The sequence below is a fragment of the Podarcis tiliguerta genome, assembly GCF_965153285.1.
Source record: "Podarcis tiliguerta genome assembly, chromosome: 10".
In the NCBI taxonomy this organism is placed as follows: Eukaryota; Metazoa; Chordata; class Lepidosauria; order Squamata; family Lacertidae; genus Podarcis; species Podarcis tiliguerta.
Window position 1 is genome coordinate 98,225 of NC_139543.1, and position 26,840 is coordinate 125,064.

Sequence of the window (26,840 nt, forward strand, 5' to 3'; positions counted from 1 at the left end):
AAAATATACACCCAAAGTCTCTGGTTGTTACATCATTGTGATGGGTCAAGTGTCTCGGGCAGCATTCTTTGCAGCTTACACGGCTCAGACTCTTTGCCCTCAAATCCTTTAACCTGGCAACCCCATTTTCCTCCAGAAGCAGAAGGTCCAGTCACCTGGCTCTGTGTTGCTGGCACAGAGCTCCCGGCTTTGACCTTCGTAACCTGCAATGAAGGCAATTGGAAAACCTTTCTGATGGTTTTCTGTAGCAGCTGAGACCGGAGCAGGGGGTCCATGCGTGGTCTCAAGGCACTGAAAAGAGAAAGAAGGGGAGAGGAAAGGATCAGCACCCAGCAGTCCATAAACCTGGTGAAGAAATATGTACTGTGTCTGGCCGTACTTACGTCATGCGAATGATGTTTTCCATTGCTTCATGTAGGATGGTGAGCGATGCCATCGGCTCCTCTTTGATAACCTCCTGTGGTGGGGAAGCACACAGCATGTCGGGGAACTGGAGGCGCCATCCCTGCCACCACCACACCAAGCCCTGAGTTGTGCTCTCTATCCAGCCCACTTGACAACTTCTTTGCAATTGGCAAGTGGGTCCTCCTAGAGGAGAAGAGTGGGCTTCCTGGATCTGGGAATAAGATCCCTTTTTCTCCTGGGCAGAGCTCTACTGCATAAGAACAGCATAAGATCAGCCTTCTGGACCAGGCCAAGGGCCCATCTAGTCCAGCATCCTCACAGCATTCTCACAGTGGCCAACCAGACGTCTGTGAGAAACCAGGGAGCAGACCATGAGCCCAAGAGCCCTCTCCCCGCCTGTGGCTTCCAGCAACTATATTCAGAAACATTGCTTCCTTCCTCTGTGGAGGTAGAACATAGCAATCATGGCTGGGAGCCATCGACAGCCCTCTCCTCCTGGGAGAACCTAGCCTCTTTTACTTAGGCGCTGGTGACAGCCTGCTGAGGTTGCCACAATGCAGGGCTGCCTTTCAAGAACATAGCAATCATGGCTGGGAGCCATCGACAGCCCTCTCCTCCTGGGAGAACCTAGCCTCTTTTACTTAGGCGCTGGTGACAGCCTGCTGAGGTTGCCACAATGCAGGGCTGCCTTTCAAGAGGGTTTGGAAACTTGAGCTGGAGCAGAACGTGACCACCCAGAAATGGTTTGGGGCCAGATGGTCAGAACATGAACCCAGAGCTAGACCTATGCGGCTATTTTTAAGAAAAAACGCTCTGAAAAGAAACCCCAGGAGATTCCCCCTCTTTTTTTCTTTTTCTTTTTACTCACTATGATGCAGAAGGTGAGCTCGTCTTTGTGGGGGAAGGTGACATATCCCACATTCGATTGCACAAGCGCCTTGGTTGTTAGAGTTGCTGCCTTCATAAAGCTCTTCTTCAAAGCCTCATTCTGAAAGGAGAAGGGATTTTGTAAAATTGAATTTGAATCAAAATCACAAGGAAACATAAAGCCACACTGACCCTAACCCTAATTCTAATCCTTACCCTAACACTAACCCAATCCAAAAATTAACCCTAACCCAGAAATGGTCTTGTTAGATAGTTAAATTCATGTTAAATTGCTGTTTTAGGGTTTCTTTAAAAAAAGTCTGGAAATAATTAATCCATTTTGCATTACTTTCTATGGGAAAGCGTGCCTTGGTTTGGAACGCTTTGGTTTCAGAATGGATTAAGTTTGAGAACCAAGGTACCACTGTAATGCCCCATCTGGTCCTAAGGGTGGAGTCAGTATACATCCCAGTCTACAACCCTTTGGTGGATGAAGCCAAAGACCCTGCCCTAGGGCACAGTCTGAAGGCATGTGGTGCAAGGACCTTAGAATCATAGAATCATAGAGTTGGAAGAGACCACAAGGGCCATCGAGTCCAACCCCCTGCCAAGCAGGAAACACCATCAGAGCACTCCTGACATATGGTTGTCAAGCAGGAAACACCATCAGAGCACTCCTGACATATGGTTGTCAAGCCTCTGCTTAAAGACCTCCAAAGAAGGAGACTCCACCACACTCCTTGGCAGCAAATTCCACTGTCGAACAGCTCTTACTGTCAGGAAGTTCTTCCTAATGTTTAGGTGGAATCTTCTTTCTTGTAGTTTGGATCCATTGCTCCGTGTCCGCTTCTCTGGAGCAGCAGAAAACAACCTTTCTCCCTCCTCTATGTGACATCCTTTTATATATTTGAACATGGCTATCATATCACCCCTTAACCTCCTCTTCTCCAGGCTAAACATGCCCAGCTCCCTTAGCCGTTCCTCATAAGGCATCGTTTCCAGGCCTTTGACCATTTTGGTTGCCCTCCTCTGGACACGTTCCAGTTTGTCAGTGTCCTTCTTGAACTGTGGTGCCCAGAACTGGACACAGAACCTTGACAGAGCTCAGGAGGTCTGCTCAGTACCTGGATGACCACGGGGGAAATGGAGTCGTATGACAGGAGAAAGGCAGGATATACCGTATTTTTTCGTGTATAAGACACCCCCTATTTTGGGGGACTCCAAATTAAGAAAATGGGGGAAGGATTGCCCAGAGTTGCTGAGCTTTTGGGGAGGAGGATTACCCACAGTTGTTCAGCTATTGGGGGGAGGGGATTCCAAAAATTGCTCACCCGCTGGACCTATGCTGCCACTCACACACGTCGCAAAACCTTATTGTCTGTCCCTCGCCGGCAGAAACCGCCAATCGCCTTCCCAATTTCCGCAGCGACAGCCAGTCAACACCACCCCTTGCCGCAGCCACCAATAACACGCACAATAGCCGCTGACTATCTCCGGCTTACAGCGGCAACCAATCCCACCTCCCCCCTATGCACTATCTGTGTATAAGATGACCCTTATTTTTAAACATCATTTTTTAATAATAATAAAAAACACCTCGTCTTATACACGGAAAAGTATGGTATAGCTGAGAGATCAAACAACAGGAGTGTGTGTGATAATCAGAGCCATACCTTCCTGCTGTTCTGGAATTGGAAGAGGAGCTCCTCTGTGATCTGGTCTATAAAAAAGGGGAGGTCATCAGACAGGAGTGCCCCGAATGACATTTGCCCGCAGCAAAGGATGACGGTGATACTGGCATTCGTCTTGCTAGTATTCTGGAGGGAAAGGATGGGGAAAGTGAGTTTGGGAACCTTAAGTGCAATTGGAGACAAATCACCATTTAGTAGGGACCTTTTAGCAGCTGGGAAAATATTAGTAGTCAGTAAGTTGTTGTGCGAAAGGTGGAGGGCACAAGGAGAAGGGGACAACAGAGGACAAGATGGCTGGACAGTGTCCTCAAAGCTACCAGCATGAGTTTGACCAAGCTGTGGGAGGCAGTGGAAGACAGGAGTGCCTGGCGTGCTCTGGTCCAGGGGGTCATGAAGAGTCGGACACGACTAAACGACTAAGCAACAAAAACTTACAAATTTTGTATTCTTTTTTTCTCCAGGAAACTCAAACTGCTGGCAAGCCAGGGCTCCCCCACCCTATATATGTGCATCAGGTTCTTCCTGCCTAAATGTAGAGCCTGACATTTGACCCTATTGAATTTCATTTTGTTAGTTTGGGCCCAGTTCTCCAATCTGTTAAGGTTATATTGAATCCCGATTCTGTCTTCTGTGGCATTGGCTACCCTTCCCAGTTTGGTGTCATCTGAAATTTGATGAGCATCCCCTCAATTCCTTCATCCAAGTCATTTATTTTAAAAAAAAACGTGGAACAACAACGGGCCCAGGACAGAACCCTGTGACACCCCACTGGTCACTTTTCCCCCAGGATGACGAGGAACCATGAAGGTGTTCTCTTTGGGTTTGGTCAGTCAACGAGGGAGAAAGTGCAGGACAGTGTAGGGTAGACTGACCACTGGTGCTCTTTTCCATGGGAGCTTCTTTTTTAAAATTAAAATGAACCGGGTGGATCTGTTCATCTTCTCCATAGTGAGGGTTGGGAAATTTCCTTGGTCATTTCCCAACTCACAGCAAAAATCTAGGGGTACTACACTCCTGGGTTTCATTTCTCTTGGATGGCAGAGCACAAGAGAGTTCAGGGCTGCGTTCAGATGTAACAATAAACCAGAGGGCATCAACATAGGTTGGCCTCTAGCTCCCATCAGCCTCAGCCAGCATGGCCAGTGGTCAGGAGGGATGGGAGTTGCAGTCTGTAGCATCTGAAGGGCCCCATTTTGGTTACCTCTGTGATAAACTATGGTTTATTGTGTGAATGAGCCTTGGACTCATCGGCTCCTGCTCCCTTCTCCTCTAGCACAGTTGCAAAACGGAGACCAGAAGCTTGAGGGAAGTTAACTGAAAGTGGAAGGAAAAGGTTCTGGGTTGGAGAATTGGAGAGTCGGGGGCACATGACCCCAAGGCCCCCTCAAGTTATGGAACTGTTAGATCCGCATGCAGTTACTAAGCCTTTGTAATAATTCGCTTAATTGACAAATATATATACACAGAGAGTGACACTCAACTATGCTTTGCTTCAAGTAGACCTGTCGAAGTGAATGGGCCTAACTTAGTCATGTTCATTAAATTCAATGGGTCTACTCTAAAACATAGCTGAATGGGGCCAGCAGGCACTCCCGTAAGGCAGAAGAACCCTTGCACGAGAGCAAATTTGGCAGCTGCCCTGCCCCGGGATGCAGCTGAAACCTCTCCCCTCTTTCTCTCTGCCTCTCCCAGCCTGCCGACTGCCTTCTCTCTTGGGTTCTGCTCCCTCCCCTCAGTTGGAGAGGTGTCCCCTCTTCCAAACTCTAAGACGGTTTTCATTCAAAGCTTTCTGACAGCAGAACACTCTCCCTTGGGAGGTTGTGGACTCTCCTTCGTTGGACATTGGATGGCCATCTCTCAGGGATGCTTGAGCTGAGATTCCTGCATCGGAGGGGGTTGGACTAGATGACCCTTGGGGGTCCCCCATTAGCTTCCACTATTGAAGAAATGCCAACCAACCATCTGACAACCAACCTAAAAACAGGGGTCAGTGTACTTTGGGGGATGACCAATGGTTTCTAACGAATCCGTTTGACTGACTGACTGAGCCAAGGGATCAGATCAGATCTAGGATCTGGAGCCACAGAGACAGGACTGCTGGAGCCCACTACAGAAGGATGACTGAGACATACCCACAGAGGAAGCTGTCTGGCTTCCATACTGAGAGGATGAGCAGATCCAATTGCCTTTTTGGAATGGTAAGGATCCCATCCCTTGAAAAAGAGCATACAGTGGTGCCTCGCAAGACGAAAAGAATCCGTTCCGCGAGTCTCTTCGTCTAGCAGTTTTTTCGTCTTGCGAAGCAACCCTATTAGCGGATTAGCGCTATTAGCGGTTTAGCGGATATTAGCGGCTATTAAAGGCTTAAGGGATTAGCGGATTAGCTGCTAAAAGGCTATTAGCAGCTTAGTGCCTTAGAAAAAGGGGGTGGGGAGCGAAAAAAAATCGCAAGAATCGCAAGACATTTTCGTCTTGCGAAGCAAGCCCATAGGGAAATTCGTCTTGCGAAGCGCATTGAAAAACGGAAAACCCTTTCGTCTAGCGGGTTTTCCGTCTTGCGAGGCATTTGTCTTGTGGGGCACCACTGTATTTGGAAATGGGGCAGGATTCGTTCTTTTCCAACACAGCTCTTTTTTACTAGATCAGAGGAACCCAGAGGCTGCTTCACATGCTTTGGTGTGGATGTAAATAGCCGCTAAGGATCCAATTTGCCAGGACCTTTGTCTAACCATTGGCCATGCTGTCAGGGGCTGACGGGAGTTCCAATTCAAAACACACGGATGGGGAAGGGGCACCAGGCTGGGGGTGGCTGACCTACACTCTTGCTGCGCTCTTTCCTCACTTCACACCCTTACCTCAGACGTCTCAGTCTTCCTTGCAATGGCTGCACGGCCAAACTCCCGCACTGCCATCAGCACCTGGGAAATATGGGTGCTTGAAGCCACACCGATAGCCTCAGAAATTCCCTAGGGAGAATGAGGCACGTCAAACATGTCATTTTCTTGATTGCAAATAGTGATAATAATAATAATAAATTTTATTTATATCCCGCCCTCCCCAGCCAAAGCCGGGCTCAGGGCAGCTAACAGCAATAAAATAGTACAACATTCTTGTCAGAGCTGGCTCCAGGTCCCAGCTCACAGAGGACCAACGCTAGCCGGTAGTAATGTATAAAAGTCTTTATTGAAGTACAGTTTCCATTCTCAAGCCGTAGCGCCCCAGCTCTACGTCTAGGGTTTAGACCGGTGAAGCTCCATCTGAATCTCCGCCTCCTGTACACCAGTTTAAGACTCTAGCTTTACTCCACCTCTTCCGTCTCTCCTTTCTCCTCTGGGTCCTGCTACCCCCCGGGGTCCCTTCCTTCCTGGATTCTTCCGACGCAGACGTAGACCCCCCTGACTCCTCCCTCTCTCTTCGGCGGGCTTTGGGACCTGGCTCCCTATCCGGGCTGTCAACTGTGCCGCCCTCCTGTACATTTGAACTTGGCGCGTGCGCCCAGCCTTCAACCTTCCTCTCGACCGTTTCCTCGCTCCCCGATGGAGGCGTGGCCAATCCTGCCTCATGTCCTCCCGCTGGCAGCGCGCTGCCTGATCCCGATGCCTGGGACTCCTCCCCCCTACTGCACTCTGGTGTGGACGCTGGTCCTGATTTCCAACTGCTGCTCTCTGAGTCCCCTCTGGCCCCTTCTTCCTGGGGTGTCCCCCTAGGCACCCCCCTTGCCCTGACCATGGGAGCCCCTTTCTGTGAATCTTCCGATTCGCTGGAAAGACTCAGAGACCTCGGACCGCTGTCATCGCTGACATTTCCTTCGGACTCCTCCCCCTCGCTCTCCATTTCCTCCCTTTCCTGTGCCTCTGCTCCTGAACCCCTGACATCCATCCCCCCCTCGAAGCCCCCCCTTCCCCCCTCCCCTCCTTCAGGTGTGGGTGCTGGGTGCTCCGTCGTTGTGGGGGTGAATGGCGGATACAGTTCGTCCCCCTTGGCGTGCATCCAGCCGGATAAGTCCGACTCGTCCTCCGTGCTCTCGCCGACCTCGATTTCCTCTGCTTCCATCTCTTGGCCGCCGTGCTCGAACCCAAGGTCCTCCCCCAACACGTCCATGTCCGTCTCTCCCCCGGTCACCTCTGGGGCCGTTGCCTGCCAAGGACCCCCCAGCCACTTCCTGCTCCACTGCTCCTCTGGTCGATCGTCCCACCAATAAGAGCGGTCTGAGGCAGACCCCGAGGGCGATCCCTCCGGGGAACGTGTTTCTAGTGCCGGTTCTTCGTCCGAGGTGAACCCCTGGAACGTGCTGGCTGAAAGTGTGGGTGTGAAAAGTCAGTCGTCGAAATACGCGGCTGGCATGGGCCTGTGTGGGAACAAGGCATGAAACTCTTCCTTGAGAAGAGGCTCGTCCAAGGCATAGTCCGGCACCCAACGGTTGGCGCTGGCCGGGGTACCTTCGCTGGCGAGAAAATATTCTACTCCCTCTTGCCCCCATCTCGAGTCTAAAATCTCTGTGACCTCGTTGATGGGTTCCCCTCTTGGCGACTCCCTCCTTGTGGGCTTCTCCCTGAGCGGGTCTGGTGCCGTGCCCGGCTCCTGACATCTGTGAGGTGCTTTGTAGGGCGTGAGTACTGATCTATGGAACACTGGGTGCATTCTGGATCCCTCCGGAAGTGTCAACCGGAAGGCCACTGGATTGACCTGTGCCTCGACTTGGTAAGGTCCTAGCTGCTTATGTCCGAGCTTCTTCTTCGCTAACGATCTGGTCGGCACTGCCTGGGCTGCCAACCAAACCCAGTCTCCCACCTGTATGTCTTCCCCAACCCTTCTGTGCTTGTCAGCCTGCAGTTTGTATGCGTGCTTTGCTAGGTCTAACTGCCTCCGAAGCTGTTCGTGAACCTCCTGCAACTCTGACGCTAAGGCTTCCGCTGCCTGTGGCTCCCCCTCCCCCAGTCTCTCTAATCCCGGGAAGGTTCTGGGATGCCTCCCGTTGTTGGCGAAGAACGGTGTCACCCCCGTGGATACGTGCATCGTGTTGTTGTAGGCGAACTCAGCGAGCGGCAGGTGGTCCACCCATGTTGCTGGCTGCTGATTTGCGTAGCATCTCAGGTACTGCTGCATGATGGCGTTGACTCGCTCCGCTTGTCCGTTGGTCTGCGGGTGTCTTGCCGACGCTAGGTTGATCTTGACGTTCAGGAAACCCATCAGCTTCTGCCAGAAGTTCGAGATGAACTGTCGCCCCCGGTCGGACAGGATCGACCGTGGCAGACCGTGAACCCTGAACACGTGGTCTATGAACAGTTTGGCGGTCTGTTCCGCCGTGGCCACCTTCGCGCACGGAATGAAGTGGGCCATTTTGGTGAACATGTCCACCACCACTAGCACTGCCGTCTTGCCCCTCGAGCTGGGTAAATCCGTGACAAAGTCCAGGGCCACCCTCTCCCACGGTTCGAGCGGTGTCTGCAGCGGTTCGAGTAGTCCCGCAGGCGGTTTGTGCACCGACTTGGCCCTTTGGCAGGTGTCGCACCTCGAGACGTAATCCGTGACTTCTCCCCGTATCTTGGGCCACCAAAAATCTCTGGCTACTAATTCTACCGTCTTCTCTTTGCCAAAGTGCCCGGCGGTGGGTGCGTCGTGCAACTGCTGCAGTACTTTCGCGCGGAGGTCGTCTCCCGGTACGTAGAGGGCCCCTCTGCGGATGAGCAATCCGTCGCGTATCTGGAACTCGTCGTTCTTCGCCGTGCCCCTGTGCACCTCCTCCATCTTGGCTCGTGCGAAGGGGTCCTCCTGCCGCGCTCGACGTACAGCATCCAGGTCCACGGTTGCTGAAGCGCACGCCCACGCTTTCGGTGCGAAAATGTGCTTGGCCGCTGCTGGTGCCGCCTCTTCGAGGTATTGCGGCTTTCTGGACAGTGCATCCGCCATGATGTTGTTGTCGCCTGGGATGTACTCTATCCTGAAGTCGAAATCCGCAAAGAACTCCGCCCATCGTATGTGCCTCTGGTTCAGGAACCTTGCCGTGCGCCAGTACTCCAGGTTCTTATGATCCGTGCGGACCTGCACTGTGTGTTTGGCTCCGATGAGGAAGTGCCGCCACGCCTTGAATGCTGCATGAATGGCCAGCAACTCCCTGTCCCAGATGGTGTAGTTCTGCTCTGACTTGCTGAGCTTCCTGGAGTAGAAGGCACACGGTCTCCAGTCCCCATGCGGGTCTTGCTGCAACAGTACTGCTCCCACGGCTCTGTCTGAGGCGTCCGTTTCAACTCTCATCGGTCTGCTGGGATTCACATGCAGTAGCTGCTCTTCGGACGAGAAGAGACGCTTGAGTTTCTGAAAGGACTGCTCCGCTTGCTCCGTCCAGATGAACTTCTTCTTCTTGGAGCTGAGCGTGTCGGTAATGGCCGCTGTCTGCATCGCGAACCCCTTAATGAACTTGCGGTAAAAGTTGGCGAAACCGACAAACCGCTGGACCTCCTTCCGATTGCGCGGGCTCTTCCAGTCCAACACTGCGCGAACCTTGGCACTGTCCATGGCGAGCCCCTTGTCCGACAACTTGTAGCCCAGGAAATCTACCTCCTTCATGTCGAACTGGCACTTCTCCAGCTTGGCGTACAGCCTATGCTCCTGCAGTCTCTGCAGAACTTCCTTGACGTCTCCCTCGTGGGTCTCCTCTGATTCTGAGAATATCAGGATGTCGTCCAGGAAGCAGACGCATTTCTTGTAGAGGAGACCCGCCAGTACGTGATGCATGAAGGCTTGAAAACAGTGGGAGCCATTTTGTAAACCAAAAGGCATAACTCTGTATTCATAGGTGCCCAGGGGCGTGAACATGGCAGTCTTCCACTCGTCGCCCTCCCGTATGCGAATCAGGTTGTACGCCCCTCGCAGATCCAACTTTGTGAAAACGCGTCCTTTCCTCACCGTTGCGAGCAGGTCGTCTATTTTGGGCATGGGAAAGGCCGTGGGCTTGGTTTTGGAATTTAAAATTCTAAAGTCTACCACAAGTCTTTTTTAGCCCCACTCACCTCACAGAGTGTTGTTGTCTGGGAGGAAGGGAAAGGAGAATGTTAGCCGCTTTGAGACTCCTTAAAGGGAGTGAAAGGCGGGATATCAAATCCAAACTCCTCCTCTTCTTCTTCTTCTTCTTCTTCTTCTTCTTCTTCTTCTTCTTCACAAAGAATACAGGACTGCCCCCCACTGCCTTCGACTCCTGGATGAAACCGCGCTTCAAGTTGAGGTCTATGAACTCCCTGAGTTCCTGCAGCTCGTCTTCAGACATGGAATACAGTTTCCCGGTTGGCAGCGTCGCCCCTGGCAGGAGGTCAATCTTGCAGTCATAGGGCCTGTGGGGAGGCAGCTTGTCCGCTTCTTTCTCGCAGAAAACCTCCAAAAACGCTGCGTACTTGAGTGGCACTGCTTGCAGCGTGCCTAATTGTAGCTGCGGGTCATCCTCTTCCCCTTCCGGGCTAGGCAGAATGCAATGTTCCGCACAATAGGATGAGCCGAAGGTCAGTTGGCGCTGGTACCACGCCAATGCTGGGCTGTGCCTGTGCAGCCTACTCATGCCCAATACTACAGGCGTGTCCGACAGTTGGGTGACATTGAAGCTGATGACTTCTCGGTGATTCCCAATTTGCATTACCATCGGAGGCGTTTGCTGCACCACCTGCCCCCCCAGCAATTCCCTGCCATCCACCGTGACAACCTTCAGAGGCAGCGTGGCTGGCAGTAGTGCTATGTTGTGCTGTTGAATGAAATCCAGTCCTATGAAGTCTGCGTTGCTGCCAGAGTCAATGGTAATCGGCACTTCCATAGTGAGTCCATTAGGTAGTTGGAGCGATGCTGTGAGCTGCACCACTGGTTTGGGCGGGAGGGGGTCTGTGGGCTGCAAAATTTCTGGGGATTGCTTCACTGACTTGTCTGGCTGGACCCCAGCGCCTCTTCCTCCAGCCAGACTCTGTCGTTTCCCTGCTGTGGTTCTCTCTGCTGAGTTGTGTCTGTTACTGTTGCTGAGGCTGCAGTGTGCTTGTGGAGCCTCTGGGGACACTCTTTCGCCATGTGCTGAGCACTGTCGCAGATGTAGCACTTCCTGTTCCCTCTAGGAGGCTTCGCTTTGACTGCTCCCGGTGTTAGGGCTCTGGTAGCTGACTGAGCCCTGGCGCCTCCAATCTCCATCGGTTCCTCTCCCCCTCCCTGCGGAGGTGTGGATTGCGCACGTGCTGCATCCTTGGGAAAGAGGGGAGGTGCTCTCGCTGGCGTACGTCCCCAACGTCCTTCTTCTCTGTTCCATGGACGTTCTTCCAGACGCACCCCAATCTCCAGCGCCCGCTGGACCACCTGCTGAGTGCTCTTTGGCCTCTCCCCCCTTGCAATCTCATCTTTCACATTTGCATTCAAGCCTTCCCAAAAAAGGTCTCTGACGGGAGCAGAATCCTTCTCCCATCCCAGCGCATGGACTAATCCAAAAAAGCGAGAATGGTACTGCCTCACACTGGCTCTACCTTGTTTGAGCCCATGTATGTATTTTCTGGCGATATCGATGTCTATCTTTGATAAAAAACACGAATCCATCGCTTTAAGGAAAGCATTCGCATTTTGGAGCGCCGGATCCTTATCTCTCCACAGATTGCGCAGCCACGCTTTAGCTTCCCCATGCAAATGGGACAAGATAAACCCCACTTTCTCTTGCTCATCTCTAAAGTCTTTCTCCAGCAGTTCCAGCGCAAACAGCAGGTCTGCTCGGAAGTTAGGGTACTGCTGTAAACTCCCATCGAAATGAGATACAAGGCTGCCTCCTCTTCTCCCCAGCCCAATCCCCTCTGATTTGGGTCCCGGTTGCCCCTGTTTAGCAAGCACTTCCAACCTGGCTTGGAGATCCCTGCAGGCGGTAGCCATTTCCTCCTCCCTTTTCCTGGATGCAAGTACCTCCGCGTTGAGTTGTGTCACTGCATTTTGCAGGTCTGCTAGTTGCTGTTCTGTAGTCATCTTGCCTGACTTTTGTGAGCTCGCGAAGCACCAATCCTCTTCCCTCGCTGCGTCCACTCACGTTACGAGGTTCTTGGTGCAAAACTTTTCTTTGAGATGGAGCTTACTGTCAGAGCTGGCTCCAGGTCCCAGCTCACAGAGGACCAACGCTAGCCGGTAGTAATGTACAAAAGTCTTTATTGAAGTACAGTTTCCATTTTCAAGCCGGAGCGCCCCAGCTCTACGTCTAGGGTTTAGACCGGCGAAGCTCCATCTGAATCTCCGCCCCCCGTACACCAGTTCAAGATTCTAGCCTTACTCCACCTCTTCCGTCTCTCCTTTCTCCTCTGGGTCCTGCTACCCCCCAGGGTCCCTTCCTTCCTGGATTCTTCCGACGCAGACGTTGACCCCCCTGACTCCTCCCGCTCTTTTCGGCGGGCTTTGGGACCTGGCTCCCTATCCGGGCTGTCAACTGTGCCGCCCTCCTGTACATTTGAACTTGGCGCGCGCGCCCAGCCTTCAACCTTCCTCTCGACCGTTTCCTCGCTCCCCGATGGAGGCGTGGCCAATCCTGCCTCATGTCCTCCCGCTGGCAGCGCGCCGCCTGATCCCGATGCCTGGGACTCCTCCCCCCTACTGCACTCTGGTGTGGACGCTGGTCCTGATTTCCAACTGCTGCTCTCTGAGTCCCCTCTGGCCCCTTCTTCCTGGGGTGTCCCCCTAGGCACCCCCCTTGCCCTGACCATGGGAGCCCCTTTCTGTGAATCTTCCGATTCGCTGGAAAGACTCAGAGACCTCGGACCGCTGTCATCGCTGATATTTTCTTCGGACTCCTCCCCCTCACTCTCCATTTCCTCCCTTTCCTGTGCCTCTGCTCCTGAACCCCTGACAATTCTAAAAACATTTCATTATAAAAATTAATTAAAATCAATTAAAATGAAATTGAGGGCAACCATTAAGCTAAGCTGATCATGGGGGATGGAGGATAAATGTGATTCTGTAAGCAGATTGCTGCAAAATGTGGGGAACCAAATTTAAGAGTGGAAAAATGAGACACTTAGAGAACCAATTTGAACAGATCCTTTCATCCTGGATAATAATAGGGGTGGTTTGAAGAACGATATTTCTGTGGATTCTGATGTGAACTGACCAGACCACACCTCCCAGACTCATGTGCAGCTTGCAATGCAAGGATACCTTGCATTCTGACATTTTCGAATCTTGTGATACAGTTCTTGGCTTCATTAAACACCCAACTACATTAAAATGCATCATTTATTCCCTGGAAGTATTTGTAATCCACCCCTCACCCAAGGGCGCCAGAGCAGGAATATGCACCATCTAAACCAGGGTGCTCCAATTTCTCATACCAAGTGGGCCACAAGAGTAGTTCAGCACAGAACCTGTGGGCCGCACACTGACTTGTCATGTGGGAGAGGGGAGCAAGGCCAAATTTTGACACACACGCCCCGGCCCGCATGCTGCCTTCCCAAAGGTAGACAGGTGAGGCGCTGGGTTTTGGGAAGGAGGCACGAGGCTCTGGTGGGACCTAGCGCCTTCCCACCTTCTTGCCAAAGATGGGAAAGAGCTAACTGAGGACTCTAGGACCCTGACAGATCACACCTGCCTCCTTCCCCAAGCCCAGCACCTCCTTACCCAGCTTTGGGAAGGCGGTGCAAGGCCTACAGGTGTGTAGGGGTGCCTCCAAGGTTGCTGAGGGCTGCCAAGAAAGGCATTGAGGGCCACTTGTTGGCTGCTCTGATCTAACCCAAAACTAAACAAATCTGCCCCAGATATGTTGAATGCTGAAAAGTGGTTCCTCCTGTAAGGGGCTTTGAGGGGGTGACTGGGTGGGCACAAAATCCTTGGAGGAACGAAGGTCACGAGCAGAGACCAATCCGGAAATCAGGACAGAGGGCTGGTGGGGTCTGTGGGGTAATGTCAGGGACTGGCTGGATGAGTAAGAGTGGGGGACCCTGGATTGTGGTGGTGGGACACTGGGGAGCAGCCTGGGGAGGCGCTTGAAGCATGAGGGTTCAGAAGGAGAAGGCTCTTCCAGGACACGGCTGGAGGTGGAGAGTCTCCATGTGAGCACAGTCCCAGTCCCGCTGGCTCTCCTCCCCCCTGACATCCCACACATTCACTCACCTCTCTGTCTGCTTCCTCTTCGAGAGGCAACCTCAGGAGTAAGTGCAGGTACTGGTGGACTGTCTCTGCGCTCCTGGAATCCCGCAGCTTGAGTCCATAGTATCTATAGAGGGCGTTCTAAGGGTTGGGGAAGGTTTGGGTGAGTTACAGGGAGGAGACCGCACCAGCTACATCAACTGCTTTTGGAAAACCAAAGAATTTCAATTTTACCGTCTGAAAATGTCGGGTAATACTAAATAATAATAGATTGCAAGTACTAGGCAATTGTTTTAATGATTTGCATGCAATTTTACACATCTTCTGAATTCCCAAGTCATGTTACAACTCTTTAAAGGTAAAGGTAAAGGGACCCCTGACAATTAAGTCCAGTCGCAAACGACTCTGGGCTTAAAGCTCATCTCGCTTTAAGGCCGAGGGAGCCGGCATTTGTCCGCTTCCGCAGACAGTTTCTCCAGGTCATGTGGCCAGCATGACTAAGCTGCTTCTGGCGAAACCAGAGCAGCACATGGAAATGCCGTTTACCTTCCAGCCAGAGCAGTACTGGCTTCGGCTGGGGAGGGTGGGATATAAATAAATTATTATTATTATTATTATTATTATTATTATTTACTTGCACTGTGTGCTTTTGAACTGCTAGGTGGGTAGGAGCTGGGACCGAACAACAGGAGCTCACCCTGTCGCAGGGATTCAAACCGCCGACCTTCCGATCGGCAAGCCCAAGCGGCACAGTGGTTTAACCCACAATGCCACCCGTGTCCCTATTACAACTCTTTAGTACTCCTCATTTGGGGAATTTGAAAGTTGACAAGTTCAACATGTCCTAATTGCTCTGCCTCCATTGTTGGAGGCAGGAATGCTTCTGAATACCAGTTGCTGGAAACCACAGGAAGGGGAGAGGGCTCTGTGTTCGAATTCTGCTTTCCAGTTTCCCATGGGCATCTGGTTGGCCACTGTGAGATAAGGATGCTGGACTGTGCAGGCTGCTGGTCTAACCCAGCAGCCTCGTATTTCATTCTCATGACACACTTTTGTCCTAGATACGCTGACCCTAGGCTCTTCCCGCTTTTTAAGAGAACTAATACCTGCACCCACAGCCTCTTCCAGGTTTCCCCACCCTCCCTCCACGACTGAAATTGGGAGAGGGTGTTCTCTTTTGTGGCACCCCACAGTAATGTGATTGGCTGTCACCAGTTTAAAAGGGAAGCCTGTCCAATAGTGGTGGAGTGGTGTAGATGAGTGTGGAGTCTTCTTTTGCCTCCATCCTTGGAGTGGACGACAGCCAGCTAATCTATGTAGCTGATAAGGTGATGGCAAGTGAGGCGTGGAATGCACTCAAGGCTGTCCATGTGCGAGAGACAGCTGGCTCGCTGATAACACTGACCAGGAGAACGTACCGGTGTCGGAAGACACCGGGGGACTCCCTGGTGAACCACCTAAAATTCCTAACAGGCTGTTTCTAGGAGCTAGTCTTAAGAGGGAAGCCCGTGGGGGAAGAGGACAAAGTCTTTATAGTCCTGAGTTCCCTTGATGACAGCTATGATATGCTGGTCAATTCCCTCGAGTCAGTAGAGACTGATAAGCTGACTCTGGAATACGTTACCGGACGGTTGTATGCAGAGGAGGACAGGCGTTCAGAGCGAAAGATGACCTCAGCCCAGCTGTTGGAGCATCCCAGAGGGAACAACAGCCGGGAAGAGCAGAGGTGTCGGGAGCCGGAGAAACAACCAGGAGGAGCTGCTGCAGACCAGCTGGTGGTCAACAAAGTAAAAAGGTGTTTTTGCTGCAAGTCCAGTGGACATCTGCTTCGGGACTGCCCAAGGAAACAACAAAAACAGCAGAAGCACAGGAGGCAGCAGAGAGAGTCTACCGCTTGGGTGTCTGCAGATGGCCAAGAAAATGAAGAGCTGTGGGTTCTGGACAGCGGAGCTTCTCAAACTTTTTGTAAAAGAAAAGCATTGCTAACTGATGCTAGGGCTTCAAACAAAACCATGTAAGTCTTGCTACAGGCCAGAAAGCTAATGTAGTCTGTGAGGGGGAGATTGTGTTCCCACAGCTGGGACACACATTCAGGAATGTGTTGTGTGTGCCTAGTTTGCAAAACAATCTCCTGAGTATTCCTGACTTGGCAAAAGCAGGCTTTGAAGTAAACTTTGTGGGAGATCAGTGCCAGATAAAGCAAAATGGGGCAGTATTGGCAAATGCTAACCTTAGAATTAATATGTATGTACTGCAGTGTGAGTCTAAGGTTGCGAATGTGCAAAATGTCCCAACCCATGATATGTGTATTCATCTGCTGCACAGGCGTCTGGCTCATGCCAGCTTTAAGGTGCTGAACAAAACATTGGAGTTGTGTGGGGGGATGAAAAACATTAAAAGTTGTGATAATTACTTAGACTGCAATATCTGCAAGGAGGTTAAAAGCAGGGCTTGCCCAGTAGCAAGAGCAAGCCAGAGAGAAACAAAAAAACCACTGGAGTTGGTTCATGCTGATGTAACTGGTCCTTTTCCACCAAGTGTCTCCCGTAACAAGTATTATTTGATCCTAGTGGATGACTATTCTAGATTTGGCTGGGTCTATCCATTAAAGCAAAAATCTGATGTTGCCCAAACTTTGAAGTTCTGGGTAAGAAGGATAGAAAGACAACTTGGCCAAAAGGTGTGCTCTATTCAGACAGACGGGAGGAGAATTTATGGCAAGCTCCCTAAGAAACTGGTTGCGATCCCAAGGGATTAAACATAGGCTTACCACTGTGGCGACTCCTCGGGAGAATGGAGTAGCAGAGCGTAGGGGAGGTGTCTTGCAGACACAAATGAAAGCATTGTTGGCAGATGCAAATCTTCCAATTAAATACTGGGCTGAGAGTATTAAGACAGGGAATTATATTGGAAATTGTTTGTGGTCAAGGGTACTAGATGACATACCCTATAAGATTCTCTATAACAAAAGTCCCAGTTTGCAACATTTGAGAATCTTTGGGACAAAGGCATGGGTTGGCATACCTGTAAAAACCCCGAAGAAAAGGTGGGAAAAGAGCGCCGCAGTTGCTATTTCTTGGGTATGAAAGCGGTACGAAAGCCTACAGGTTTGAAGATGATAAAAATCTTTTGAGTTATAGTCGGTCAGCCAGCTTTAATGAGCAAAGAAATTGGCCCAAGATACATGCAAACCTGCTGCCAGAAAACGTTTTACTGCCAAGCGTACCTGATAAGGCCGTTGAAAGAAAGCTAAGAATTGGCAGCTCTCCCAGAGAAATTGAAAGGGAGGAGGTAAAGACTGAGCATTTTTCTCCAGCTGCTAGCATGGAGCAGGGGGTGGGGAGAAAGGAGGTACAGGGACAGAAGGAGGTAAATCTCCAGAGTCAATCCACCCCAAAAGCAGTCCTGAAGGTAGCCCAGGGGGTGAGATTAATGAACCAAGGAGGTCTGAAAGAAGTAATAAAGGCCAACCTCCAGCCCGTTATGGGTTCCCAGCCACCATAAACCAGGTTTGTGTAACTGAGCCAGCAAACTTTGAAGAAGTGCAGGAGTTACCTACTCTAGAGAAAGAGGTGTGGTTAAAGGCAATGCAGGTAGAGTATAACTCTCTGCTAAATAACAATGTGTTTGTACCTACTGAGGAGATTTCACCCCTCCCATATCCAAGAATCTGCTGATGTTCTTTGCTGATTCTCCAGAGAGGAGGGGGCGGTTTTTGCTCTCTACTTATTCCGCTCCAGCCTCACATCAAAGTGTCGGAGAGAGAGACTGAGTGTTAGAGAGAGATAGTGTGTATAGATAAGGTTGCTGCTAAGAGCAGCTGCAGACACTCAGTGCAGTTCAGCATTCATTTTCGTTTAGACCTCATTTAGCTCTGTATATAGTTGTGTATTATAGTTGTAGCTAGAATAAAGAAGATATTTTACAGAGCTGTTCTCTGAGTCGTTTATGCTCTGCTGTACTCTGCTATACTCTGCTGTGCGATGACTGTCTTCTTGTGGAAGTGAATCTGGTGCTCACAACTCTAAGCTGTGAGTCCACAGCACTTTGACCTCTTCCTGTGCAGAAGGTGGTCTCTGGAAGTGCTATCCAGCTCGCCTAGCCCAGTTGGGGCTGAAGTGGATGAGTCCAGTTGGTGACACTGGCTCAAGGGCGATGCTGACACCTACAGAATTGCCTGAAGGTAAAAAGCCCATAAGCTGTAAGTGGGTTTTTAAAGTGAAAAAGCTGGCTGGTGGTAGTTGTCAGAGGAAAGCCAGGCTGGTAGCAAGGGGCTTTACACAAAGGAAAATGATACATTATGATGAAGTGTTTGCCCCAAGAGCAAAGGCTGAAACAGTAAAATCAGTTTTAGCAATGGCAAGTCTGAGGGGGTTAAAAGTTAATCATTTTGATGTTGCCTCAGCATATCTAAATGCTGCTATTGACGCCGAGGTGTAGTTACAGCAAATACCAGGTTATGAGCTGGAAAAAGACAGCATGGTGTTAAAGCTGCAAAGGGCACTATATGGTTTACACCAAAGTGCACGTCTATGGCATGAATGCATAGACACAACTTTGAAAAAGATGGGATTCAAACAAAGCATGGCTGATTCCTGTTTATATTCAGCAATGGTGCAAGGAAGCGTTTGTTATTTACTTTGTATGTTGATGATATCTGTCTAATAACAACTGCACTAAAGCAAGGGTCTTGGTTTATAAACAGCCTAGGTAACAAATACATATAATAATAATAATAAATTTTATTTATATCCCACCCTCCCCAGCCGAAGCCGGGCTCAGGGCGGCTAACAACACTAAAATAGTGCAACATTATAAAACATTATAAAAAATTAATTAAGATCAAATTCAAAGTTGATGGCAACCATAAACTAAAGTTTTGTAAAGATTGCCAAAGGAGGGAGTCAGGCTGCACCCTGACCAAAGGCCTGGTGGAACAGCTCGGTCTTGCAGGCCCTGCGGAAAGATGTCAAGTCTTGCAGGGCCCTAGTCTCTTGTGACAGAGCGTTCCACCAGGTTGGAGCCACAAACTGAAGTATTTGGGATAGATTCAGAATTACTTAGGAGTAGAGGTTCAGAGAAATGAAGAGGGCGTCTACTCTCTGAGTCAGAAGGAAAAAATCGAAAAGTTACTGAAGACATATGGAATAGAGAGGGCAAATGAGGTTGACACTCCCATAACTAAACAGTACAAAAATGAACCAGAAGGACAAAAATGTGAGAATGCAACTGTGTTTCATTCTTTGTTAGGTTTTCTGTTATATTTAAGTTGCTGGACGAAACCCGACATAACATTGGCAGTGCACATGTTAAGCCAAAGAAGTGCAGACCTGGCTCAGAGAGATTGAGTAGCACTTAAAAGAATCCTAAGGTATCTGAAAGGCACAAAAACTGGTGCTGGATACAGGATATGATCAGCAAGTGTATGCACATACTGATGCCAGCTGGGGAGACAGAGAAAATGGAAAGTCTATCACTGACTATGCCATATATATTGGAAATGCCCTGGTTCAGTGGAAATCCCAGAAACAAACATTTGTTGCCACAAGTACTTGTGAAGCAGAGTACTCAGCCATAAGCGAATGTGTGTCACAAGTAGAGTGGTTTGCTTGCCTAACAAAAGAGCTTGGAATACCTTCTGAAATGCCAATCTCTGTGCTCAATGACAACATGGCTGCACAACAGCTTGCTAACCAACAGAACTTTAAGAGCAAGAGCAAACATATTGCTATAAGATATGGAAATGTGAAAAATGCTTTGGAAAGAAATGTGTTCAAGGTACAGCACTGTAGCACAAAATGTAATGTGGCAGATTTGTATACAAAATGTTTGGATGCTCCTAAATTTCGAGACCTAAGAGAATTATTAGGTCTCAAGCCTTTGAGTGTTGGGATTCACAGGATGCTGTGCAAGTAAGTCTGCAGGCTTCAGTTTGCAACAGGCTGATGTGAAGGAATGGGTTTCCCAAACCCAAAACTGACTGTGAAGGCAGTTTGAAAACTGCACCAAAATTCCTATTTTTCCTTAGCTAAAATCCATTAACGAGCTCTGAGTCAATGTATAAACAAAAACCCGGCTGTGCTCGAAGCTCTCTCCCTTATCAGTCTGTGGCGGCAATGTTGCCAAGTTCCAGTAGAGCAGGGATGATGTGTGTGTGCCTTATCTGTGCTGACCACAAAAGACGCACAGACCCAATCTGGGAACAGCACCAGAGCGTGTTCCCGGAGATTATGACCTATTCCTCCCAGATAAGAGTAGGAAGAGGAAGATCCTTTTATGGTCAGAAGTACAGGAAGGAACACCCTTTTATGGTTAAGAATACCAGAGCAAGAACATATGTGATGTCAACCTGCGTACATAGGTTGATGTGGTTGGAAGGAGGGAGAGGGTGCCTGGAGGATATATATACTGCATGAAACTTGTCATTTCTTTGGACTTGCTGTGGACTTGATCACGCAAGTACCTTCTGCTATCCGGAGAGCAGAATAAACTCTTTCTTCTTTGAATCAACCTCGGTGTCATTTGGCTTCCTTCCTCCTGTCCCGGAGCAACGCAGACCCAATCAGTGAACTCCAATAAGGCTACAGATCCAATACCCTCTGTGGAAGTGCTGGGTCAGAATGATGCAGCAGTAATGTGATTGGCTGTCACCGGTTTAAAAGGGAAGCCTGTCCAATAGTGGTGGAGTGGTGTAGATGAGTGTGGAGTCTTCTTTTGCCTCAAGGTGCAGGTACTCTGTCTGATTAGATGAACTGCTTCTGTAGATATTTGTATATATATTGAGCTCACAATAATGAATACTGCACTAAAGAACCTGGGACTCTGAGCATTCTACTAAAAGCACCGTGAGGAATTCGCGACAAGGACTTACCTTGTTGTGTCCTGGCTTGGATGTCTTCTGCTGGGAATAAAATGAAGAAAAGTGAATGTTTTTTGTCTAGAGAGCAGTTGCCATCTATCTGCCACTTGTCTTCTCTAAAAAAAACCCCACATGCCTAGAAATAGACTTCTTGCAAAAATCATTTGGAGTAAAATCTATTGCAATCAATTATTCTTCTTTTTTAAAGTAACACTCCAAAGAAGATTAAATAAATCCTCCGGACTGGGAGACACACCATTCATTTAAAGCACTTTGTTTCCTGCCATGAACAAACAGAATCTAGGCATTGTGGCTATTACTATTATTTATTAAATTTCTGTACTGCCCTTCATCCGAAGATCACAGGGCGGTTTACAATATAAAAACTAAAAAATACATACCATAATAACAAACAGACAATACCACTCCCAGTATGATTATTTATTAAATTTTCTGTTGCATAAAGTATTTGCTTGCCTGCTCTGCCAAATGCCCAGGCCTGGCAAATTAACTGCTCTTGAGAGCGAAGAGGAAATATTGGCCATATTTGGCACAATACAGTCACAAAACTTTTACTGCACAATATCGGGTTCTGAAACGTTCCCAGATATCGGGAACGATCAGTTGCAAAAGTTAAAGGAAAAAAATGCAACATTTCCTGGGGTCCAAGTCACCCCACCAAATCTAGTTCATGGATTGGTTCTTCTTCCGGTCTACAGATCCTGCACTGATCACCTTCTCTGCTTCCCCAAGTTTGCCTGGTCCTCTTTTCAAGCCCCCCCAGACTGGCGGTCACCACTCCTTCTCACCAGGGGAAAGTCGTCTCTTGCATGTGCAAATAGGACCTTCCTCCAAGCTGAGCTCCCAATAGTTCAGGCCTAGGCAAACACGGCCCTCCAGCTGTTTGGGGACTCCAATGCCCATCACCCCTGACCCGCTGGTCCTATTAGCTAGGGATGATGGGAGCTGTAGTCCCAAAACAGCTGGAGGGCCGAGTTTGCCTTTGCCTGTGATAGTTCATGGCAGTTCCCCTCAACTTGAACCCTTCTACATGCTCCCACCAGCCCCAGGCAGCATATGGTCCAGAACATTTAGAGGGCACCAGGTTGGGAAATCCTGGTTCACGCTGCGCAACATCAGACCAGGGTGGATAAAAATCAATGACCCAATTTTTTATTATTATTTTTAAATGGATTTCTTTGATTTAAATCACATTTTAAAAAAATTAAATTGGATTTCTAAAATAAAATGCTTTTGGAGGAAAAAAATTTCGAAATATATTTTTCTTTTTAAGTTGCATTATAGCCCAACGGCTGTTCACTGGGAAGTAACACTTTGTTTTAAGTTTTTCATATATGCTAAAATTCAGTCTAAGAATTTTTTTTAAAAAAATGTTTAACCACATCAGTTAACAAACATGGATATATATGCTATAATGTTATTGTTTTTGTTAAATAAATTGTTTAAATTCTTATTAAGGAAATGATTATTTTTCTCCTTCCAATAAGGTACAGCAGAAAAGTTGTCCAAATATACAGTGGTACCTCAGGTTAAGAACTTAATTCGTTCCGGAGGTCCGTTCTTAACCTGAAACTGTTCTTAACCTGAAGCACCACTGTTAGAGGTATCGGTTGGTTGCTTGAGAGCAATCAGGCAATATGGCTCAAGAGTCTGTTTTCAAGCTTTCTTCTTAATGATCAAAACCTTTAGAATGCAGAGCGCCTCTATTCCGTGTCTTGCTCATTCATGGGCAGAATCTGAGAGTGAGCGGCCCTTCAACCTTCCCCAGCAGAGTAATTTCTTGGCGCCAGTCTGCGCCTCCCCTCTCTGCGCGGAAGCCTACTGCGCAAGGAAGGCTTGGGTAATGGGGGACCCCCCTCCTCCCCGCTTTGCTCAGGCAAGGTGTCCTGGCACCGCCTTGCCTCCTCCGACCCCTGCATCTCCTCTCCTTCCTCGGCTGAGGAAGTGCTGCTTCCCACGATCTTTGGGGGCTCTCTGTAATCCACCCGGCTTTTCCCCTCTCACCCCTGAGCCAATGACAGTTCTTAACCCGAGGTACTATTTCTGGGTTAGCGGAGTCTGTAACCTGAAGCGTCTGTACACAGTTAACTTATTATACCCCACAATAATTTCATAATTATCTGTCTATGCATTCCTAACAGTATAACCAAATCAGTAGTAAAAACTACTCTGGAAATTTATTATTCCCGAAAATGAAACCTTCATCTGGTTGTAAATATTAAGATTATACAAGCAAGAATGTAAAAATATGTTTTAAATCGATTTGATTTCAATCAAATCCACCCTGCATCACACACACCTGGGGAGGTGGCTGGAGGTGTTGGAGGATGGTGTCCAAAATCTCCCTTTCATCCATCATCTCCAAGGCTTCTCTGACGGTTCTTCCTCCCAGGATCTTCGTACCCATCCACAAGTACTCGAAGTTTTCATCAGAGAGTTCTTCAGAAAGAAAGAGAGAGAGAGGAGAGAGAGGTGAGTAAATGAGGCGGATGAGAGGGAAAGGTATCGTATTTTTCCATGTATAACACGCCCCCCATGTATAAGATGCCCCCTATTTTTGGGCACTCAAAATTTAGAAAACGGGGGCAGATTGCCAAGACTTGTTAAGCTTTTTTGGGGAGGGGTTGCCCAGATTTGTTGAGCTTTTTTGGGGGGGGGCATTAATCAAATTGCACAATTGCAGGCATCAACCACCAAGTCACCTATCGCCTGCCAGTCGACAACAGCCCTTTCCACAGCAAAGAAATCATGGCTAGGAATCTCCTCCTGGCGGCTACAACCAAGCGCCCGTCTGTGGCGTTCGTACAGAGCACCCAGTTGTCTCACGGATTATTGACCCATACACCATTAATCCGCTGCCACCAACCAGGTCCTCCCTGGTAAAATCACTTCAGTCTCAGTCAGCTTTTCAATTACCAATAAAGAAGAGTGTATTTTATTTCAGAGATAAAACAAAACTTTTGCAGCATTCCAAACGGTGTTCCTCTTTCCTTTCTTAGTCTTATGTTCCTCTCTCTATGTCTGCTACCTCCCCACACTCAAGGACCAACTGCCCTAACTGTCTCTCTATTACCAACTGCCTTTCCCAACCAGCCAACCCATGAAATCCAACCAACTACCCACCCACAACTCCCAACGAACTCCTCTCAAAACTCCTCCCAGAACTAGTGTTATAGACCCACTGACTCCATCCCCCTGGGTCCTGTCTGTGCAACCTATTTAACTATTTCCCCTCCATCACTCTCTCATATATGTTAACGTCACACCGTCCCCCCTCAGCACTACCTATGTAGAAGAGGAGCCCCAATTTGACACTTGATTTGGGGGGTAAAAAACCTCGTCTTATACACGAGAAAAGACGGCAAGTTCTTTCTCAGGGAGCTTCTCGCCAGTTGCAATGAGCGGGTGTATGCCATAATTGAACAGGGATCATAGAACTGTAGCGTCTGAAGGGACCTGCGGGGTCACCTAGTCCAACCCCCAGCAATGCAGAACAGGAGCAGCCACCCAGAAGTCCCTGCTCCATGTTACAAGCCTCTTAACAAGGGGGGGGGCTTGCACCCAGACATCAAGGAAACCAGGAGAGACCCCGGCCTTGTATAATAATAATAATAATAATTAATTAATTATTATATAATTATTAATTATTATATAATTATTATTTATACCCCGCCCATCTGGCTGAGTTTCCCCAGCCACTCTGGGCAGCTCCCAATCAAGTATTAAAAACAATACAGCGTTAAATGTTAAAAACTTCCCTAAACAGGGCTGCCTTCAGATGTCTTTTAAAGATAGGATAGCTACTTATTTCCTTCACATCTGAAGGGAGGGTGTTCCACAGGGTGGGCGCCACTACCGAGAAGGCCCTCTGTCTGGTTCCCTGTAACCTTACTTCTCGCAATGAGGGAATCACCAGAAGGCCCTCGGCGCTGGATCTCAGTGTCCAGGCTGAACGATGGGGGTGGAGACGCTCCTTCATGTATACTGGACCGGGGCCGTTTAGGGCTTTAACACTTTGAATTGTGCCCAGAACCAATGCAGATCCCTCAGAACCGGTGTTATGTGGTCCCGGCGGCCGCTCCCAGTCACCAGCCTAGCTGCCGCATTCTGGATTAATAGCAGTTTCTGGGTCACCGTCAAACGTAGCCCCACATAGAGCGTGTTGCAGTAGTCCAAGCGGGAGATAACTAGAGCATGCACCACTCTGGTGAGACAGTCCGCGGGCAGGTAGGGTCTCAGCCTGCATACCAGGTGGAGTTGGTAGACAGCTGCCCTGGATACAGAATTAACCTGCGCCTCCATGGACAGCTGTGAGTCCAAAGTGACTCCCAGGCTGCGCACCTGGTCCTTCAGGGGCACAGTTACCCCATTCAGGACCAGGGAATCCCCCACACCCACCCGCCCCCTGTCCCCAAAAAACAGTACTTCTGTCTTGTCAGAATTCAACCTCAATCTGTTAGCCACCATCCATCCTCCAACCGCCTCCAGGCACTCACACAGGGCCTTCACCGCCTTCACTGGTTCTGATTTAAAGGAGAGGTAGAGCTGGGTGTCATCTGCATACGGATGAACACCCAGCCCAAACCTCCTGATGATCTCTCCCAGCGGCTTCATATAGATATTAAAAAGCATGGGGGAGAGGACGGAACCCTGAAGCACCACACGTGAGAGCCCAGGGGTCTGAACACTCCTCCCCCCACCACCACTTTCTGAACACAGCCCAGGAGGAAGTAGCGGAACGACTGTATCACAGTGCCCCCAGCTCCCAGCCCCTCTAGACGGTCCAGAAGGATGTTATGGTCGATGGTGTTATAGGCCGCTGAGAGATCCAGCAGAACTAGGAAACAGCTCTCACCTTTGTCCCTAGCCCGCCGGAGATCATCGACCAGCGCGACCAAGGCAGTTTCAGTCCCATGGTGAGGCCTGAATCCCGATTCGAAGGGATCCAAATGGTCCGCATCCTCCAGGCGTGCTTGGAGTTGTTTGGCAACCACCCGCTCAATCACCCTGCTCAAGAATGGTAAATTTGAGACTGGGCGATAGTTGGCCAAACTGGCTGGGTCTAAAGATGTTTTTTAAAGAAGCGGTTTAATGATCGCCTTTTTCAGCAGGACTGGGAAGGCTCCCTCACAGAGAGAAGCATTCACCACCCCGCAGAGCCCATCGCCCAGCCCTTCCTGGCTCGCTTTGATCAGCCAGGATGGGCTCAAGGAGACAGGTGGTCGGTTTCACTTGTCCAAGCAGCCCCTCCACATCCTCGGAGGTAACAGATTGGAATTGATCCCATGTAACAGGACTAGACAGAACTCTAGCACTCTCCCGCCCTGGCCCTGCTCCCACGGTGGAGTCTACCTCCTTCTGAATCTGAGCGACTTTATCTGCAAAAAAACTTTGCAAAAGCATTGCAGGAGATCTTGGGGTCCCTACCAGGCCCCGGTGGTGCAAGTGGTTCTGATAGATTGCGAACCACCTGAAAAAGTCTCCTGCTGCTGTTTTCTGCAGATGCCGTCGCCATTGCCACTTGGTAGGCTCAACGTTGAGCTCTAGCCCGTGTCCGGTCTGATTCGGAGTGAATTTTCTGCCACTGGCGCTCTAGCCATCTCAACGATTGTTTCATCGCCCTTAGCTCCGGGGAAAACCACGGGGCTGTCCAGGCTCCATGCAATCGGAGAGGGCGCTTCGGAGCCAGGCAGTCAATAGCCCTGGTTAACTCCGCATTCCAATGGGCCACCAGGGAATCAGCCGAGAGGCCATCAACTTGGGATAAAACATCCCCTACCACTCTCTGGAAACCAGTTGGATCTATTAAGTAGCGGGGGCGGACCATTCGAATTGGTCCCACCTCCCTGCCGAGGGGAAGGGTCGCGGAGAAGTCCAGTTGCACCAGGAAGTGATCTGACCATGGCACTTCTTTTGTTTCGCTT

At 49.5% G+C, this 26,840-nt stretch overlaps 2 protein-coding genes and 1 long non-coding RNA gene across 3 annotated transcripts in view; 1 reads left to right on the forward strand and 2 right to left on the reverse strand.

The window, feature by feature from the left end:
• Positions 1 to 26,840, reverse strand: part of NUDT5 (nudix hydrolase 5) — a 1,423,229-nt gene that overhangs the window by 64,347 nt on the left and 1,332,042 nt on the right. The window lies entirely within an intron of this gene.
• The window catches only part of LOC310658277, a 332,943-nt gene that overhangs the window by 25,131 nt on the left and 280,972 nt on the right, over positions 1 to 26,840 (forward strand). The gene's annotated exons all lie outside the window — the stretch shown is intronic.
• The window catches only part of LOC310658184 (maestro heat-like repeat-containing protein family member 7), a 36,313-nt gene that overhangs the window by 5,394 nt on the left and 4,079 nt on the right, over positions 1 to 26,840 (reverse strand). The window contains exons 3-7 of the mRNA XM_083400030.1: positions 23,216 to 23,355; positions 20,908 to 20,937; positions 14,061 to 14,177; positions 384 to 457; positions 156 to 291 (exon numbers count right to left, since the gene is read on the reverse strand). Of these exons, the coding sequence (XP_083256156.1) occupies positions 156 to 291; positions 384 to 457; positions 14,061 to 14,177; positions 20,908 to 20,937; positions 23,216 to 23,355 (497 nt within the window). The remainder of the gene's footprint in view (positions 1 to 155; positions 292 to 383; positions 458 to 14,060; positions 14,178 to 20,907; positions 20,938 to 23,215; positions 23,356 to 26,840) is intronic.